The 20,858-nt window shown below is 37.1% G+C and overlaps 1 protein-coding gene and 1 long non-coding RNA gene across 3 annotated transcripts in view; one reads left to right on the top strand and one right to left on the bottom strand.

Annotated features, from left to right (window-relative positions):
• GRID2 (glutamate ionotropic receptor delta type subunit 2) overlaps positions 1-20,858 on the top strand; it is a 728,283-nt gene that overhangs the window by 585,665 nt on the left and 121,760 nt on the right. The window contains exons 10-11 of the mRNA XM_035541219.2: positions 863-1,060; positions 7,729-8,041. Of these exons, the coding sequence (XP_035397112.2) occupies positions 863-1,060; positions 7,729-8,041 (511 nt within the window). The remainder of the gene's footprint in view (positions 1-862; positions 1,061-7,728; positions 8,042-20,858) is intronic.
• Positions 1,973-20,858, bottom strand: part of LOC126913298 (uncharacterized) — a 60,949-nt gene continuing 42,063 nt past the window's right edge. The window contains exon 3 of one of the 2 annotated variants that reach the window (XR_007708240.1): positions 1,973-5,644. This is a non-coding gene — a long non-coding RNA (uncharacterized LOC126913298). The remainder of the gene's footprint in view (positions 5,645-20,858) is intronic. The other variant, XR_007708239.1, reaches the window with a different exon arrangement.

The following is a 20,858-nucleotide window of genomic DNA, read 5'->3' as shown; positions in this document are numbered from 1 at the left end:
GAAAGGCGGCAGAGGATGGAGAAATTAAAGTTAGCCAAACTCATCTCTTTCTGGAAATATTATTAGAAGTATTAATAAAACAAAAATAATAAAAGAGGGAGAGAGAAAACAGAACTTGAAAAGAAGAAAAAGAAAAGCATATTGTTTGGAAATCTTACCAACCAATTCCAACTTCCAGTTATTTATTTGTATCCTTTATTATGGTCATCTTCTTTTTGATGCATATTCACCAATTGTTCTTATAGACATACTCGAGTCCCCTGATTGATTCTTCCTAAACTAAACAAATGATGATCTTTGGAGAAATCAACTTAAAAAGAAAAAAATTGACCATTTGATATTCAGATTTAGATTACAGTCAAAGGACAAGAGAAATGTCTGTTGCTACAGCATGGCCTGTTTCACCATGGTTTTCTTTCCTTATGGCATGAATTAAGTCACATTTGTCAGATACAGTATTTACCCAGCCAGTGGAAAATGTGGCAGCATGGTAGAATCCTTCATATTTATGGACAGACATACGAGTGCATGTCTGCCATGCTGAGCATAAGTGCAGACAGAAGGAGTTACTGAAAAGCATTTAAGTTGTAATGTCACAACAGAAGATTTACTTCTGAAATTTGTAATAGAGGAGAAAATTTCTTACTGGGAGTTTGAGATAATTCTGCTGAAGTAAATACGTAACAAAATAGCATCTTGAAGAATGGAAGAGGCACTGCTAAAAACATGTTGTTGGAAAATTTTGTGTAAACCATTCTTAAACAAATTCTCCTTTTTTTTTTTCTTAAAAAAAAAAAAAAAGGCACCTTAATGTGTCAAGCCCTTGCTTCACTAACAGTTGACCCCTTTGTTTCCTGTGTAGGAAGAACCCTTTGTCATGGTGTCTGAAAATGTTCTGGGAAAACCGAAGAAATATCAGGGCTTCTCAATAGATGTGTTGGAAGCCTTGGCCAATTATCTTGGCTTTAAATATGAAATTTATGTTGCACCAGATCACAAGTATGGGAGTCCTCAAGATGATGGGTCGTGGAATGGACTGATAGCAGAACTAGTATTTAAGGTAAGGTTATTAATAACTTATTAAATAAAGCCATGTAATAAAACTAAGTAATACATTTGCATCTGCTGTTAACCTTTCTTAATGAGTCCTTGATAACATTTTGTTGTTCATTGCCTGTGTTGACAGTATCTGATAGTGTGCCCAGGTGCAGATGACAAAGAAAAAGCTAGAAACAGTGCTGGGTGGCAACTAATTAAGAAGTAGGGGCTCTTTTTTCCATCCAGAGCACAGTAGTATGAAATCTGAATACAGTCAAATAATGGGATGCATAGCATCCTCATTAGTTTGGCAAGACCTGACACAAATGAGTTGAAGAGGTTGTTGTAAAGAGAAAAAATTGGTGTTGCAGTAATTAGTGATACATTACATAAATAATGTATAGCACTTAGAAAAATGTTGGTGTGATGAATGCATGAAATATATAATCAACAGAAAATGTTTTATGGATATATAATAACACATTATGCAGATGTATGAATCAAGAGTAGTATATTCTCTATTCTGTAATTAATAAACCATTTAGTCTACTTAATTTTACATTAAATGTTCAATATTGTATCATAAATAAATTAAACCAAATGTGCCATTTTTTTTCCACTCTTCACATCTTATCATCTACTCTCAGGTTCTTCCACTGAGAGGGAAAGAAATGGCTGGGCAGACTCTACTGTGCTAATGTCTCTTTGGTGTTGTGAACATATATATTTTATTTGCTGTTAGCTAACGTGTACATGCAGTTTTTATAGTTATATAGGTGCAGGTTTTACTGCTATAGAACCCAGCGTTTGTTGTTTTTCTTTAAATAACTGCAGTAGATATTCATGTAAATAATTTACTGGTGGTTTGTAGAAATTCTTTTTCAAATCTGCAGGTGAAATTTAATTGATAGCCAGCAAAGAATAAGGAACAATGCGGTCAGACATAGGATTTATTAAGTACTTGAACTGAAACATAGCAAATTGCTGGAAAACAGATCTTGCAGTAAAGAAAAAATGCTCAAAACAAAAATTCAAAAAATGAAGTAATGATCCACGTGAAAAAGAAAATCAGTTACAGTCTTAACTTATTCTGCTTGCCTGAGCAGTACAAAGTCTGCTAGAATGGAAAATAACCGTACGTGCCATAGCCATGGCACAGTTTGTACATCTACATTGTAGTAATAAACTTCCTTTGTTGTCTCCCTATGCCTTTATGAAGCCTAAATGTGGTATGCTGTAATCATACATGGTGAGCTGGAACAATTTAGAAAATCAAATTTTCTTCCAACTTCAAAAATTTAAGAACTAAATATTCCTTTTCTAACTATTAGACTAACACCAGAATTGCCTATTGATCTATTTTTATCATTTTTCTGCTCCTTAAATCTGATGTTATGCTATACTCTACTCTCCATAGTACACAGCAAAGGATTCTGCTGGACACTGCATAACTCAGGCTGGAGGCATCCTAGTCCTAGATGGCTCTGGAGATAGAAGCAGTCCTGGAACATTTTTTGTTTGAAAGAAATGATTCATAAGGCAGCAATCACAACAACAGAAATCAGACAGTTTTAATGAAAATATATATATGGCATTCTTGTTCCCTTACTAGGCAGGGATTCGCATAACTCTAACATCCCTAAGGCAGTAACCACTAGATCTGTAAATACATGTCACGGGTAGAACAGATTTGCCTGTCTGCTACCATTTTGCTGTAAATGACTCTTAATGGATGTGAAATTCTTCTGTACAAGTATATGTAGAAGATATGAAGAGTTAACAGAACTGCACTTGGAATATGAAACCCTTGTTTCCTCAGTACAATAGCAGTGTATCATTTTTCTAGCATCTTCCTTACCCCTTGTATAATTAACAGTAAAGGTTCACTGTGTCCTTCCCTTTTTCTGTCCCTCTTGAGGCAAAAGAGAACCTCTAGGCAAGCAGCCAGTGTGTATCTACCCCTTACCAAGTGCAAGCTGTTCTTGAAAGGCTGCTTTCTTATTTACTGTGAACTGAGTTTCTGCTCCCAGAACTCAAATATCTATCTGTTTGGCAACTTTGCAAGGGGAAGCAAGGTAGCAAAGAATAGCTTTAAATTAAAGGTCTAACATGTTTAAAACAGTGTTTCCTTGTTTTCCCGATCAAGTATTACATGATAGTCTGGCCAACATGCGGAGAAAATCCAGAAACAGAGAGGGTGCTCTTTGCCTGTTAGTGCACAAGCCAGAAACGAGTTGGGAACAACGTATTTCTACAAAAGACAACTCCCACTCAACTACAGTGGAAAATAGCTGCCTTCTCTTTTTGAGTGCATCTCATTAAAAAGGATTCTGTGGCTGCTAGAGATGTGTCTCATGAAACGGTAGTTGCTGCAACAAGCATGTAATTTCTGTGTTCAAGACCAATATACGCTACTTGCATTAAAACAATTCAGAGCCCTGTAGTGGGCTCTTGTGCAGGCCATGTGATGGAAGTCTTGTGCTGCAAAGTGCATGCCCTACATCCTCACAGCCTTACAGAGTTGAGCTTCTGCCAAGTTCACTCTGTTCCTGCTCCAAGGACAAGGTATTCCTGTCCCTAGTGACTGCTAAAATAGGAGCTGGTATCAGCAGATCAAAGCAGCTGGTCCTTAGTGTGAATAGGGAACCCACTCAAGCCTCCCCTCCTTCGTTTGTCAGGTCTTATATGAGGTACACCCTTGATTCATACACCTTCTCCTTTCAACATAACCTGAACGTAACCAGGAAATGAACTGAGGCTTTTAGTGCATCCCACAGAGCTTCAGCTCATAAGCAGGATTAGAGTTCAGAGGGCAGCAGCTTCCTATAGAGAGGCTGAAGCCCATCTCGGGGGAGCAGTCCCTTACTGCAAGTCTTTCTTTTGCCACTAGTTACCATTTTGCAGCACTTTCTTTGGTTGCCCCCAAAACCACGTTAACAGAGGGACAAACCTGTGTGACAGGCAAAGGAGGTGGTTAACGCCACTTGTGGGAGAGCATAGTAGGCTCTAGCATGGCTCTGGACACTCTGGTGAAATTTATATTCATAAACTGTTATTTCCCACATTGCATGATGCTACCTCATTTGTCATATTTTTTTTTCCAATTGAGGAGCCATCAAAAAGTAAATGGCATAGGATTAACCACCTGATTCAACGTAGGTCTATCAGAAATGGAAGGCCAAAAACATGCCCAAGAACTTCTAAGAGAAACTACAAGCAAAGTAGAAGGCTCTTATAAGGCTCTTTTTGTTTTTTAATGCATCTTCCTAAGGGAAGCAGCACAGGAATGAAGAAAGCACACCAGGAAGCCAAAGTGACAAGAGAAAGTAGTAGTTGGGTAAAGGCAGAATTATTTGTGTGTGTGTCAACCTCAGCAAAACAGTCTCTCTAATTAATTTTTGCATGTCCACGTTAATGACTGCATAGCATGTGCGACTGTGGTTTATTGCTTCCAGCATTCATTGAAACTTGATTTGACATTGAAAGTGGATAAAACGAAAGGCCTCCTGGGAGCAATTTAGTAGATTCATGTATTTTCCCTATTCTTGGTCATGAACCACAGGAATCATCATAAGATCATTCACTTTACATGTGCATGAGGTGTACTGCTTAAGCAATATAAAAAGGAATTTCTAGGCATTGCTGATGAGCTGATTCTGTGACACAGGTAGCAAGACCATCAGGCCCAGCTGGTCATTTATTTTAGATTTTCTGATTCTGGAAATGTTGCTCTATAATGACTTCAAGAGACCTACTGTTCACTAATATAAATTCCTAAGCAGGTCACCTAAACAAAAATAATACCCTCTACTGCTTTTCAGGCAGTTTCAGGATTCAGAGTTTCATTCATCAGAAATGTGTTAAACAGACATCTAAGATACTGATAGTTGGTTGATTTTGGCACTGTGAAAGCTGAGTGGAGAGTTTTACATATTTATAATTCAGATTGGCAGCTTTACTTCTAAATATTGACGTAATTATATGCATTTACCTTTCTGTCTCAGAAGCACTAAGCGAACCTTGACTTCTTCAAACTGATGTCTCCTCTGATCCAATTTGACATGTTAATGACAAGCATTTAATTTTTTCATCTTCCAATTTAATACAAGGTGACAGAATCTGTGCATAATTAAGAATGCTCAATTTCTGTGGATAAACTGTTAGGTTAAACCTAAGTGTGGTTTTGTGTTAAACGTGCAGTTCTCTACTAATCTGAAGCTTATGATTTGATTTAGTAAGTTAAGAATATGAGTTATAATAGTTCAGTATAACCTTAATTTATATATAGAAAAGTAGGTAAACACATGAGTACTGAGAAAACAGGACTTATCTCTCTCCTTTCCATTTCTGATTTTACTAACTTTATTTTTTTATAGCAAGACATAACTATTATCACAATTGCTGCTGCCGTATGATAAAGGAAATGCAACATTTCCATTAGGACAACGTTGTTCCTTTATCATGGCTGGCTGATAAGCAGAGTGGAACTGTAATGCTATGGAATGTGGAGAAACTACTCCCCAGGGATGTGAAATAGAAGCAGTGTTTCCGTTAATATCACATACTGTGCCCTTCAGTGTATTTCATGGAGAAATATGTTCTTCACCTAAAAGAAAATGAAAGAAGAAATCTGTTAATCCTCAAGTAATCTTTTTTTTTTTCCCTAAAAGAATCTCTGCTTATGTATATTGGTTTTCATTGAAAAATCTTTAAACATCTTACACATACAACTTCAATAGTACCCCACAATAATCTAGTGTAGTAAGGAAGTGTTTTAGTAACACGCTGATAATTAATATCCTAGCTAACGTTAGACAAAAGAGGCAAAGTATTACTTAGTGGTTCCATGTGTCCTCCTGTAACCCATTTCACTTTTGTATACACTTTCAGGAAAAAAAAATAATAACACATTCACTAAATATGATGGTATTTTCCTGCTTGACAAATGTTGGTATAGATTTGGAAATTTCTTTGAAAGTACATTTATGGTCACAATCACGGGAAATATTTCAAATGAAAACTGATTTGCAAGGACTGAACTGTCAGGAGATACTGTGAATCACTCAAGTCATTTGTTGGCTAAAAGTTTTATAATCAGAGGACAGAGAGACTCAGCTGGTGCTTCCATGGACAGTTTTGATGAAGTTTTTACTTGAATTACTTACTGGAGTTTTGAGTTTACTGCTGCTGTTGGGCAGTTAAATCATCACTCACAAAAGGTTAATAGAAAGGGACATGAAGTGAATTTGTGGAGTCATGCTTTCAGCTGTGTACATCAACACAGCTTCATTTAAGACACTACAGAATCTAAACTATTAATTAAAGATGAATCTCTAATTCATTGCTTATAAGCAAACCAAACACCTTTTTGTCTAAATCGTCAGGCCCCCAGCTACCTTCCACTATTTTCTCAAGCCAGTGAAAATTAATGTAAATGAAGTAACATCATGTAAACCAAAGACTTCAGTGCACTGTGATTAAAAATATGTCTGTACCATGGATGGCAGAGTGTTTTGCAGATGGTATTTTGCAGATAATTAGCAAATTTGATTCTAATCAGTTTCAGCTTTCATACATTGCCACTTAATAGTTCACATTTCTGAGGAGCTGTTAAGATCTTTGGACAAGAACAAAGAAACTCAAGACAGTTAATAAAATTGACTCAGTACTGAGACTTTCATGCATTTGTGCTCTTCTAGGAGACCATAGAAGTGGATTGAATCAAACCAGTAGCAGCTTTAAGTATTTTAAGTGTTCTTTTTCATATTAAAGTATCTAAAATTCACAGCCGTTTTCTTCACTATTAGGTCTTTTTTAAAAGTGTTATTGTGTCTGCTTTAAATACCCTTTCTTGTTTTCACTGCAGTTCTAATTGTATCTATAAAAAATAAAATAGCACCTGCTGTAATTGTGCCCGGTGTCTCTGGAGACTTAATACCCAGACATGCTGTGGAATACAATGATTAGTTCAAGGAATGTTATTCATTCCCCTTTCATCTGAAATGGGTTCTTTAAATTAGAAAAAAAATATATATATAAATGGCACAAAGGAAGTCCAAGGTAGCTGCAGCACAGGTTGTTGTAGGAATTGCTTAGCAGGAGGATATAGAAGAACTAATACTGAAGGAATGCATGGAGTATCTGCTATTCTGTACTTCACACTCTGCAGCCAAGTTGGCATTTTTCAGAATGTTAGGCACCCCAAATGCCCCAGTACGTATAAGACAGTCTTTGTCAGGCAGTGGTCCTTCAGCATGAGCATCATGTCATCAAAATGCTGGATATCATATAGCTCAGTCAGGAACTAATTTCTGATCAGAAATGCTATACTCAAGGTCTGCCTTTTGCCACAGTGACAATGATGACTTCAATGAGCCAACAAAAATAACAGGAAGCAGATTTCCTCGAGCTATTGCCTGTACTTGAAGTATTTAGATTTCTTGAAAAAAATAGTAATTTGGAGAGCTAATGTTCCTGAGTCCACTAAGCAAAGTTCACTCACAGAAGCTAAGACAGGAGATACAGCTATTCTGTTGAATACTTACATTTTTAAGTTTGTGTATATTGTGACTAAGCTATTGGTCTTGGCATCTGCTTTTCTATGATAAAATTAGCTGCTATAGATCAAGGAGGAACAAAGATCTTTTCTGTAGCTCCTGCTCATACATGTTATTCTCTCTCTTTCCTCAGAGAGCCGACATAGGGATCTCTGCCCTGACCATTACCCCTGACAGGGAAAATGTGGTGGACTTCACTACACGTTACATGGACTACTCGGTGGGTGTGCTGCTTCGGAAAGCAGAGAAGACGGTGGACATGTTTGCCTGCTTGGCACCATTTGATCTCTCCCTGTGGGCGTGCATAGCTGGTACTGTGCTGCTGGTAGGGCTGCTGGTCTACCTCTTGAACTGGCTCAACCCCCCGCGTCTTCAGATGGGATCCATGACCTCCACAACGCTCTACAACTCCATGTGGTTTGTGTACGGATCCTTCGTCCAACAAGGTAAGAGAAAGAAGGAGACTGCCTCTGAGATAAAACCTGTGCATCCTCTCAGTTGCCATAGATACCATCCTTCTCCCTGCCTTCTGCTACCCATGAGGGACTGGGAGCACTGGAAAGCCATGTGCTGTGAGGTTTCTAAGGCATTCAGCAACCTAGTGTGGGAACCATGAGAAGTTCAGAAGCACTATATGCTAATTTGTTTTAATTTATAGTTGTCTAATTAGAGAAGGATGATTTCTTGTGCTGGAGAAAGAAATATTTGTTATCACCTGCTCAACAATTATTCATAGTTAATGTGAGTGCTGTATTTTGATGCAGTCAGAAAATGTTGGTGTATGGTTTTTGAACTAAGTTTACATGGTCACCAGTGCTAAATGTGCTAAGTGGTCTTACTGTATCTGGTATCCTTTCCTCCCTCTTCTGATTTATCTCAATTTTCCCATATAACTTTTAGACTCAGCCAAGCTTCTCTGGCCTCCCTGGATGCTTCTCCTTCCTTCCCCTTAGCATCTGGTGTAGCCCAGTTTGGTTTATATTCCCAAGTCCTTCACAGTCTATCTCTTTTGGCAGAGATTTAACCATGTATCCTGAAGGCACTAGGGACAACAGACCTTGGCTTGGTATATACTTTTTAAAATTCTAACCTACAAATCAGAGGGATAATGCAAAGTAGAATAAGGAAACAGCTTTCATATAAGAAGATGGTTCAGGTATTAACACTTGACAACAAAATAGAACAGATACCTTCTGGTATTTATGCACATAATTGTTTGTCAGTCTGTACTGGCACTGCAGATATGCCTCTTTGTAACTCCATGGGGCATCTGCACTAGAAAAAGCCAAGGCCACTGCAGCTTCAAAACACTCATTTGTTTGATGGAATGCTGTAGGGAAAAGCATTGTATTTAAATAATACTGGCAACATAATTTAGAAATTACCTTATTTGCTGTTAGAAACAATCAGATGACATTCATAAAAGTTGATGGTATGCATGAAAATCATCTGAAACTTCGGGGGGGGGGAGAGAGAAGAAGAAAGTAACACTACCATCCAAAAAAAGAATAAAAGCTGAGGCTGAGGATGTCCACAAGAGGTATGTTTTTAAATGCATCAACCTAGAGAGAATACTTTTGGAATTACCATTTCCATTGAGCAGTGATGGCCAGCTGAGGAAAGCTGAGATTGTTTTATGTTTGTTTGTTTGTTCGTTTATTAAGAAAAACAAAGACTTCAGAGCCAGCTTAGTGCTACCAGAGTTTTTTTTTAATTGTATGTAGGTGGATTTTCAAATTTTCTTTCCGTCCAAAATATTCCCAATGTAACTGTTTAGGGAATCCAACTGTGAGAGAGCAGTTGGTCCGTTACAGAACTAGACTCATTACATCTGTCTGCCTTTTAGGTTAAAACTTGTGAATTAGTTTCTTTACTGCATGAATGTGAGGTGATTTTACATAAGTTTATTGCTTGATATTATCCCTAGCACCCCTGCTGTACTCCCAACATCATTAGTCCTTAAAAGCTTTATAGGAGACTGCCCAGCAAAGTTTCAAAGGAGGCAAAGCTAGTTTAATCACACATTTCAGTCTCACGAATTATTATTTGAATTGTTTGCCTTATGTCTAGCCAAGTAAACCTGTGTTGCCCAGTGTCCAAAAGTTTCCCAAGTCATAGATCAAGAGTGCTAGCCTGCAGGAGAACACTTCAACAGATGCTTGGATAGCATATAAAGAAACAGAGTTTCAGACCAATCAGTAAAGTGAGTGCTTGGGGAGGGCTGAATTAATGCTTTGAACAAAGCAGGAAGATGGGGAGAAAATAAGATTAAAGGAACTGAGACCAAATAACAAAAAAAATGAATTTACTGGAAGAAGAATTTACTGGAAAAATAAGAGGAATTTGGAGATCCGCATCTGCTCCCTATGGATTATGAGATGCAAATCAGTCTTAATAAAAGCTGCTGGTGGGACATGGCAGCTCAAAGCACCAAAATTGTTGTGGGACTTGAGGAAAAAAAAATCACAGAACTTAAGTGTGAGGCATTTATTTAGAGAGAGAGAGATCTTACCACCCTACCGAGAAGAATTCCTGCATAACTCCTTAGAATCCACTATAATAATCAAAAATGTTCACTTTTTTCTTACTGAGTGAGGGTAAGCTATACATACATCTCTCCTTCAAATTACAAGCAGAAGGACAGTCCTTTATTTGTTAGAAGGGAAAATAACACATTTAACATGGTTGATACTAGAATATAGGAAACTTATAGACCAATTTAAATATAAAGGCTCAAAGGACTTCAAAAATCCAGCATGAAAGAGTAAAAGACCCATTTATAATGTCGGCCTGCATTTCACATTCAATTTGAATATCACGAAAAAACTGTATTAGCTGATGCTTTATTGTTTACTAACCCTTGTGAATACAGACAAATGAAAGTAATTTCCATTGACGGGCTAACTGGCTATTGTGGTAATTTTGCTTCTGTTTTCACTCATCAGCTCTTCATTCAGCAGAAAAATGTGCAGGTTTTATTTGTTTTGGAATAGCCAGTCTGTTGCTATTAATTGTGATTGGCTTATCTTAAGTGTGGCAGCATAGGACATTTCAAATACTGTCACGTTCACTTAAGAAGTCTTTCAGCTGTGGATTTAAAACATGACAAGGTACTCATTTCTGTTATCAAAACACACAGCCAAAGATGCTTTTATACCTTGCACTGAGAGCAACAAAACAGCATGAACCGAGGATTGCTAGTGCTTTGATAATGCTGGATTCTTTGTCTGAGGCTAGCCAGCATGTTCTGGTATCATTTTTTCTTTCTTTCCTCTAGCTAGAGGAAAGATTTGCAAGCACAGAGGCTGGCTCCAGAACCACCACAGGTCAGAAGAGGAAAGAGCCTTTTGGTATAAAAATATAAATCCTTCCTTAAGGAATCATGTAACTATTTTAATGATTCAGAAGGGGTTTCTTTTTCTTGTTTCCTCTGAAATAGTTGAAAATTCTGCAGTTTTTAGTAGGTAGATTTGGTCTACTGTGTCAGGTTATATTTTATGTCAGCCTGTCTGAAGTTCTGATCAAATTCTTTTAACAAGTTGCAACATTCACAATTTTTGAAACACCAGAGAAAAAATACTGTGTCATTGTCTGTGGACTAGAGTCAGCACAGTCCTGTCTGGTAGTTTTTAAGGCTATGAATTACTGTCATACTCTTTAGCAAAATTTCAGTACTTTTCGTTTCCTTAAAGGTAGACTGTGGAACTAGAATTAGGAGTCTATTAGCCTTTTATTTGCTACAGAAACTTAAAGCTTAAATTTAGTCTGCTAAACATTTTTACTGAAGAAGATTTAGAAGTTGACAGAGGATGGGTCTTGGTAGACCTTGCTGCTTGCTTGTGACAGGTATACACACTAAGCCAAATCCTCAGAGCTAAAATCTAAGCAGAGTATTTCTGTACTTGCTTGCTTGAATACTTTTGTATACACTGCTTCATACATTGTTTAAACTTGGGTCTTGAACTTAGCTTTCAATTTCTTTTTTTTTCCCATGTTGAAGTGACCACACAGTCTAGATACCACATCTGAAAGTCTTGTAATATAGAAGTATATTTTCTCTCAGTTCCCCTTTTAATTTTACATTCATTCATTGCAGGTATCAGTGTGTAAGTATTTATATATATATATTATCTATTTATTTATTTATGTGTAAGTTGCATGTAGGTTTTGGTTAGAAAAGAGAGTTGTGAGCATAGAGCTGAAATGTAGTTGGATAGGCTCAATTCATATAAAGTGTGCTTTTCAATGAAAAATGATGACCATTAGAGTGCTTGGTCTTACTACTGAATCTCTGCAAGCACAGATCTGCAATCTACAGTCTGTGACCACTGTGAAGGCAAAACCATTTCAATGATACTGGCCATACACTGCTGTGGATTAGATTAAAAACAAATGCTTTGGACTCTACTGTTCACCCAAGCATGAAATTCTGTAGCACCTCTTTTATCCCTCATATGTTTATTTATGTCTAAAGATGCAGCAAATTCACAGGTTGAGACTGTAGAGTATTTTGGTTATTTTGAAACGTAGCTTCATGATTTCTGAATTTGTTCTTTTCCACTTGCTCATATTAGAAAAGTAATTTGCATTTTGATTTTTTTTTCAAAATTAACTTTTTTAAGTTGGGCAGAAAATGGTTTCAAGGTTTCCTTTTCAATTCATTACCAGCAGGAACTGTTTGGTGGTACTTAATCTTTTGTAGGTTTCCTCTCTCTCTCTCCTTATATATTTCCCCTTGGCTTCCTAATCCACTCCTCAAAGGTTTTTCTCTCTGCCTGCCTCACGCTGCAGCTGGGGCTCAACATTGCTGCAGCTTTCCTCTTGAGTATCACTCCTATTGACTCTCTCAAGCCCTCTATTGTTATACGTTCAGCAAAGGCCAACAAAGGGAAGTGCAGAGTTGTGCACCTGTGGAGGAACTCCTCCACGCACCAGTGCATGCTGAGGGAGACTGGCTGGAAAGCAGCTTTGCAGAAAAGGACCTCAGGTCCTGGTGGACACCAAGGTGAACTTCAGCTAGCAGTGTGCCGTTGCATCAAAGAAGGCTAATGGTATCCTGGGCTGCATTAGGCAAAGTTTTGCCAGCCAGTTGAGGGAGGTGATCCTGCCCCTTACCATCAGCGATAAGACCACACCTGGAGTATTGTGCTCCCCCTTGTGAGAGAAACTTGGAGAGATTCCAGCAAAGGCCAACTCAGATCATTAAGGGACAGTGATGATTATGGGAGAACCTCTCCTAAGAGGAGAGCAGGGACTGTTCAGCCTAGAGAAGAGGAAGCTCAGGGGGTTTTCATCAATGTCTGTAAATACCTGAAGGGAGGGTGCAAACAGGATGGAGCCAGGTTCTTTTCAAGGGTGCCCAGTGGCAGGACAAGAGGCAATGGGCACAAAATGGAACACAGAAAGGTCCATCTGGCTCAGGAAACAATTCTTTACTGTGTGGATGACAGAACAGTGGAACAGGTTGCACACAGATGACCTCTAGAGGTCCCTTCCAACCTAACCTACTCTGAGTGGTATGTCCTAATTCCATATTATACAGTATTTGCTCAGTTTTCTGAAATTCTATACAGCTCCATTTGTCTTTCTCTTCTGTAATAGTATTGATACTACTCTCTCAAATTTTGCCCTCAATAGAACGTGCCGTTGTTGAAAACCTGCTATATGACCTGGGGCCAGGAAATTGGTCCCACTGCATAAATTAGATTTAATAAAAACTTACTAGTAAAAACTTTACTAAAAACTTCATGGAGATTAATTGAATCAACCTACTGCAGTGGCAGAATGTCTACTTATACTTGCTGAGGACCTAGTTTAATATCCTGAAAGTTTTCTGTTAGCTTCCTACTGTTTTATGGGCACTTGTTATGAAATATTCTAGAGAGCACTCTGCTATCATTATTATTGGAGAAAAGCAATGATTTAGAAAACAGAAATTCAGATTTAGAGTTATTCACAACTCTTTTTGTATAATAGATTATTTTTTTCAGACACATGAAATGCTGCATAAGTTTTAGCAGGAACTTCCATAGGAATGTTCCAGAGGGTTTTCTTTTGAGAGTATCCTTTCAAATTTGGCTTCACATTACAGTGATGAGCTTGCTTAGTTTAATAGAATTGCTCTGAATGTAGACAAACTAGTGAAGTTATACTAAAAATTACAATGTTTTGTCTTTAATATAAAATACACAATAGAAAGACTTCTGTCTCTTCTACCTCTTATCCTGCTATGTTCATTTTACTTTGAATTTTTCTGTAAGAGGAGATGTTTCTGAACTTGTCTGGCAGGATTTTAGATTATGCAGGTAAAGATGCAGGGCTGTGTTTCACTTGGATACATCTTAAAGAAAGAGAGTAGGCAGATAGTGGGGGTTTTGTTTGCTTAGGTGGTTAGCTGGTTTTTGTTTTTTTTTTTGGTGGTGGTGGTGGGTTTGGTTTTGGTTTTTGCTATAACAGGACATATCTTCAAAATTGCTGAATCATTCAAGATTTAATCACTTCTCAATGATCCCAACAAAATGAATCTTCACTATTGTTTTATAAATAGGGTTTGACCATAGGATAATATGTACTAAAAATGCAAAAGTATTCTTTTGTTCAGAGATCTTAGTATTCTTGCTTAACCTATAGAGATTATGAAATAAATGATGTGAAAGCATCACTGATGGGTCATTTTTTTATCCCCTTATGTTTTGGCTTGTTTAAAATGCTGATCACAACAGGAGGTTTCAATTGGTCATCAGCGGTGTCAGCAATGGTCAATTATGTTCATAATGCCCAGTAAATGAGTGAATCTTACTGTTTGCCTTGTTAAAATTACATTTCATAAGAGCAGTAAAATAGGCTTCAAGCCTTGGTACTTCTACGCCATTATAATACTTCTCAGACGGTTAAAGCCACTCAGACTTCTCAGTCTTGTTCCTTGTATTACTACCCAAGGCGTGATATAAGCCTCCTGAAATGCACTGCCTGGAGTGTGCTGTTGCTTAATAAATTACTCCATCTTGCTTATCTTACTCTTGGCATATCAGCATATCAGCAGGAAAACATTATCCCGTAACAATGCACATTCCTAGTGACATTTTCTCCTATTTAACTGTACACCAACCTCTCTGTATTTAATATGCAGAGGAAAACTCTAAAAATTTTTGAAAAAAAATGTTAGCTATCAATTATATCTTCACATGTGATATTTAGCAGTGAAACCTAAATATTTTTAAGCTTAACAAATCAAAAAACTCCAGTGCATAGGCTTTAAGACTAACACCTAGATCCTAATTTGGATTCTGCTTCTAAGTTTCTGGCTGACCATAGAAACTTCAATTGATATCTTGTTCCCTGGTTCTCAGTTGTAAAGTAGAAATATTACGTACCTTCCTTCATAAAAGCTTGCTTTATGTCTTCTGATAGAAAGCATAACTTAAATGCCAATCTCATTAATTAAGGTTAATTTTAACTGCTCTTCGAACTTATGCCAGGTCTATTCCAGTAACAAGGAGAATAGACTTGCCGAGCCTAAAATGCACTTAAAAACTGGGCATTGATCTGGGAAAATGGAAGTCAGATGCGAAACACGTTAGAAAACAAGCCAGTTTCCATGTTTTTCTAGCACATACACCAGCAGGTATATTTGCAACATTATCGTTCTACCTTTAAACATGAAATGCCCAAATTCACATTTTAGTATACTAAATCTAGGAATATGTATTAGTGTGTATATCTACCTTCATAAAGTCATCTCTCTAAAACATGTACTGCAGTCCTGTAGTACCCATACCTTTTTCCACATCTTAATTGTTTGGCCAGCCCTCTTGACAGCATGAAAAAACAACTACATTTTGGCAATTGTCTTGTATGCATCAAACTACAAGCGATCAATGGAATTGACGAAATATGCTGAGAATTATTGTTCTGTATACAGTACTTATTTGCAAACACTGACTGTAACTTTATGTGCATGGCACTTTCAGAGGTTTGTTTGTCTCTTTTTGAAAATGTAATTCCAAGGAATAACCATGCTCTAAGTAAAGTGTTCATAGTATGGGCATTTGTTTGCAGCAGCATGATATCACTAGCATTAAACTGCCAAGCAATATGCTTAGATTTTTCCCTAAATTGAGGTTAAGACTCAGGCAATCCTCAGAGGCATCTAAAATAATGGATTTCTATATCTTGTGTGCACCTGCTTTCTTGAGTAATAGCACTGTGTACATGGGGCAGTATATTTAGAGATGTTGTGTCTGACGCACCTCCTGTGAGGAGCTGGAGAACGAATGGCGGTGCGAAAGCCCAAAAACCACTTTCCTTCCCCTAGGACTAACTCCAAGCCTGATTAATTGCCTAAGAAGGTAATGTCTGTCTGTATAAATGCTGAACAAAGCAAATGAGGCAAAAGGAAAAGTAGAATGTGGATGTCCGTGGCATCTCTTTGCCTTCCTCTATTCTTTTAGAAGAATATTTACTCAGAACAATTTCTTTAATTGCTATTTCTAATAATGTTTCTAATAGACTATATACTATATCTGGATAGAGAATGGATATGTTAGATTCAGGTTAAGTAATCAGTTCTGACTTTCCAGAGTTCATCTGTGTATAACAGATATTTAATGGAGGAAATGGGGAAGAACAACTTAGCCAGGAACTGAATGTTTCTTATACTGAAAAAGGAATGTAACCCACATTTTCATCTGCAAAGATGTTTAGAAGCTGAAGAGGCAAGCCTTACTTGTCCTGCTAATTGATTTCCCTGCCCAGAAGCTTACGCTTAAGTTGGCAATTTTGTCTGCTTAAGATACGGAGGAAGTGAGAAATCAGTTTTAGTTTTATTAAAAATGCTCCCTTCTGCTTGGATGAGAGCAATGTCATCTACAAACTGATCAGCGTTTTCAGTGGAGGTTTTCTGAGGCACCAGACGAGCGTGAGTTTAGAGGGGAACCCATGGTAGTTTTCCATTGCTTTTCTGGTCTGCAGGGAGTCCCTCCTCTGCAACAGCTGTGCCATAGCTTTACCCTCCCATGTGTCTCTTCTTCATACCACCAGCTGGTGGGTAGGTGCCAGGAAAATTGTCTGCAAAATGTAAAGGCAGGAGTAGAAAAGAGGATTTGAAGCTGTTGGCAAAATTTTCTCCCTTATTCAACTGTTGAGGTGTTTTTTTTGTTTGTTTGTTTGTTTTCCTCAGACCTCTTCTACTGTTAAAATGTGTAGAAAAGGAGTTGGCCAAAATTAATGTTGAAAGGAAACAAATAATGCTACAAGATGAGTCTTCTAACTTAGCCACCCCATTGTTTTCCCTGATTGCTGAGATGAAGTTCCACTCCCATTTCAGTAAATGTGGGAAAAAGAAAGTTGTGGGTTTTTTTTTTTTTGGTTTGTTTTTTTGTTTTTTTTTTTTTTCATTTTGTTAGCTTCCCAGCAATTGCTATGGTAGCATCCTGTAGCTGCTGCTTAATTTTTATTCTTCCACCCTCAACAGGAGAGGAGAGATGATAAAGCAGGACATCACCTTTCCAGTGCTTTTTCAGCTAATGAGATGGTGTTAGGTTAAAAATGTGTGATGCCTCATCTGCCAGACAAAAAATGAGATGAAAGAACATGTTTGGTTTTGACTGAAGAGTCTGCCTCCCCCACACTAGGACAAAGTAAAGGTAATAGTGAAGGGGAAAGATAGAAAATCTTCTGCAAATAGACTGCTAAGGAACAGTGATAATAAATCTGTAAAGCTGAGTGGGAGTGTTAGTTGTTCATGCCTAGACATACTTGCTAGTAGAACATTTTTTAGATATAAGAAAGTATTTCCTCCTTAGAATAGCTTCTTTAATTTCTCTATCTATTCCCAAAGAGAAAAAAACATGCTATGGAGTGAAGACATCTTCGAAGTTGTTTCTCGCTTCTGAAAAACCTGAGTCATGATCTTAAGCAGGATGCTAGTTGATTTGGAGTAAAAATAGCAAGTCATGCAGCTTTCAGACATGAGCATTTGCATCAGTGGTTTTCATCAATAAATGACATTAGAGCATTATTCTCAGTGAAACTTAAAATTATGAGGTTTTTGTTTGTTTTTTTCTTTGTTCACTGTGAACTTCCATATTATTACTTTAGGTCATCATGAGTTTTAGAGATCCCTTTAACAGAGATCCCATAACAACATTATGGGATGTATCTAAGGTGGAATTTTAGGCTACATTCAAACTGTGTTATTTAGGAACATAACTAGAGTTTCTATATTAGTGATGGTTGAATTCTGTAAGGTTAGGAGTTCAGTGCAGGGAAGCAGTCTGAAAATTAAAGGATAAGTAGAATTAGTGACATGAAAACTGAACTAATGTATGTGGTTCACTTGCTTCTAAAATAGTCAGGTGCCACTCTTTGGTGATGGATGCGGAGATTTATAAAGCATTTTGTAATACATTGAAAGTCCAAGCAAAAAAAAAAAAAAAAAAAACTTTCTGGTATGTGATCTTTTCTTAAATTTCCTGCAACCCTAAAGTTTGGAGTTACAAAGCTGTATAGAGGTTAAAAAAAAAATGGGAAAAAGAGGCTTTACCGGAATTATTGTTTGTCCTTTTGCTCTCACTGAATTGTCTTTTGTTTTGCTTTGTTCATAGTTGTTCATTTTCAGCCAAAGTGGACTCTTTCTCCCTCGTGTTCATAATGTCCTCAATGACAGGCTCTTAGATATAGCAGCACTTTAATAGCTCATTAATGACATTGTTCAGTTTAATGTTAATGGTATGTGCAGATGGCCTGTTTTCAGTCCATTGTGCACAATTCCTTTTGCCATCCCAGAAGGTACTACAGATAACAGTCAGTAGGCTATGGAAAGGCCAGGCCACTGCTATGTAAAACTGTGTATGACACTTTGTTTCTTAACCACTTTATGAATATGTACCAGAGATGTTAATTGTGGTTGATTGTTCGAGACTTCAGAGCATTTGTATCCAGCCATCAGTAACAGGGAGGTTGGGTCTCAGCATCTCTTGAAATCTAATCAGAAGGTTGCCACCGTGTAAGATTATTTGTTAAGATCAGGTGCCAATATTCTCCAGAATAATAGCCGGCATATATCATTTTGATGCATTCACAATGGCTGCCAATAGTGCCTTTATACAGGCGTGCAGTTAGGTGCAATCATAAAAGCACACATCACAGCCCTGCAAAAGAGGATCCCCAGAAGTTCTTTGTGTTTTTTACACATGCACATTAAGCTCTAATCAATGCTGGCTGCTACATATATTCATAATTATATAATGAAAATTTATTGTCCTATGTTGTAAAAATGGTGACAAAAGATTATCTGGTCAGAACTTCTGAGCAAACAACCATTGGGAAAATTGCTAGGCCTGTTGCACAGTTATTTATGATCATGTAACTCAATGGTGCTGGATTTGGTAACCCCAAAATTAAATTTGAAACCCTGCCAAGTCTTCTGGTAGAACAGTACATTTCACAAGCATTAGTACATGAGTTTTAGGCTGACCTATTCATCAGAGGTGTGCAGAAAGCCTCACAGTTCAAATTTGGTCATACAGAAATCAAGAGGTTTACTTTCAAATATCAAGCCTTGAGTGATATTTGAGTATCTGAATATCTATAGTATAAGTCTAAAAGTGCTTCATCTAAGAGCTCCCAGTAACTTCAGCAAGTATACGTAGTCGCTTCCATTTCCGAACTTTAGCTAGTCATACCTTTTCTTTTGTAATGACAGCAAAATAGAAAAATGAAATATATTTTTATGATACATTTTCCAGCACTTCATAGTGCCATTATTTCCTCACTTTTAGAAACATTGTAAAATCTATCCATCCCCTGTATCTGTGTAATTATATCACACAAGTTACTGCAATGTATTGGCATTAAATTACTGTACATTGTTGCTTGTATAATTTTTTAATCTGTGATTCACTTTGATTTTCAATTGAAAACATCACATTTTGCAAATTCTGCAGAAAGATTGAATTTGATCACTATGGGGTTGCTAATATCTGAACGGAATAACTTATTTTTTGGATCTAGGCTTAAAGGACAGGGATTAATTCCTGTTGCACTCAAAGATTTTGTGCTATGTAATAGAAATGCAAATCTGACAAATATATGTAGCTGAAATATCACTGATACCAGGAGAAGCTAACCCACAGGCATTTGCTGTGTGGTGATGTGATGTGCCTCCCTTCCCAACTTTTACCTCATTGTCACAATTTCAGCAAGATGGGTGGAAGGAAACAATTTATTGTTGGGATGGGAATTATAAATACAGTATAACTAATATGTTATGCTAACATCATTTTAATCAGGTAATTATTAAAGGACTGTTTGGCCTTTAAGGACATTGATTTAATGAGAATTAATTTAATGATTGAACACTGTTTGTGTAACATTATCATTGCTAGTGATGCGGAAAATTGGAATCTCAGCTCAGCTGAAAAGAGGTTAGATTTTCCATTATCACATTAGATCTTTTTCTTCTGGAATGCAGCTATTAGACCTTTTTTATATTTTCAGTATATATTTAAATGTTTGGGCTTTATTTAAAAATTTCTGACTAGAAAAAGTAAGTAAAAATGTTCCTCATTGTACTGTTCTCACTTTTAATCAGAGACTTGAATTTCCATTTAATGTAGCCTTAAACAAATTCCATTGAATTTTAGTCTTGACTTGTTATTGCTTTTCCCGTGAAACATCTTGTCTATTGTCATTTTGTACTTTCCTCCCTGCAAATCTGATCATTATGTTTGGGATGAATAGGATTTTGGTTTATGGAATGGTTTACAGCTATAAAGAAGCAGCAGTTTTATAAGTAGGAGCAGGCAGAGCACATTTCTATCTAGATCATTCTCAGGCTGAATCATGCAGGGTCTAGTCACACCTTAGGAGTAATTTAAAAGCGACTCTGACCCATTCATTTTCAAAATGAAAATGGTGAGCATTGTAGAATGGCTGTATTCAGTACCTGATGATTAGGACTCTGTTAAAGAAGACCTATATAGGTATAAATTCCATTTAACTAAAGGGATGTTATATCTGGTTGCTCTTCTTAATTTGTCCTTAGTTGTTGTATTGTCACAAATTATTTTTCATCTTTATAGAGCCTCTAAAAACTGTATTGTACAAATCAAGATCCAGGGAGAAAAGCAGGAGAAAAATATGATTGGAAGCACGTAGTAAATAGCTGTGTCTGATAGACTTGTACAGATCAATTAATTTTCAAACAAAATTTTAATCAAGGATGACTACGACAGTTACTGCTGTATCTTGTTAGTTTTGCAA

Source organism: Cygnus atratus, chromosome 4, assembly GCF_013377495.2.
Source record: "Cygnus atratus isolate AKBS03 ecotype Queensland, Australia chromosome 4, CAtr_DNAZoo_HiC_assembly, whole genome shotgun sequence".
Classification (NCBI taxonomy): Eukaryota; Metazoa; Chordata; class Aves; order Anseriformes; family Anatidae; genus Cygnus; species Cygnus atratus.
This window is presented reverse-complemented; position numbering and strand designations above follow the sequence as displayed.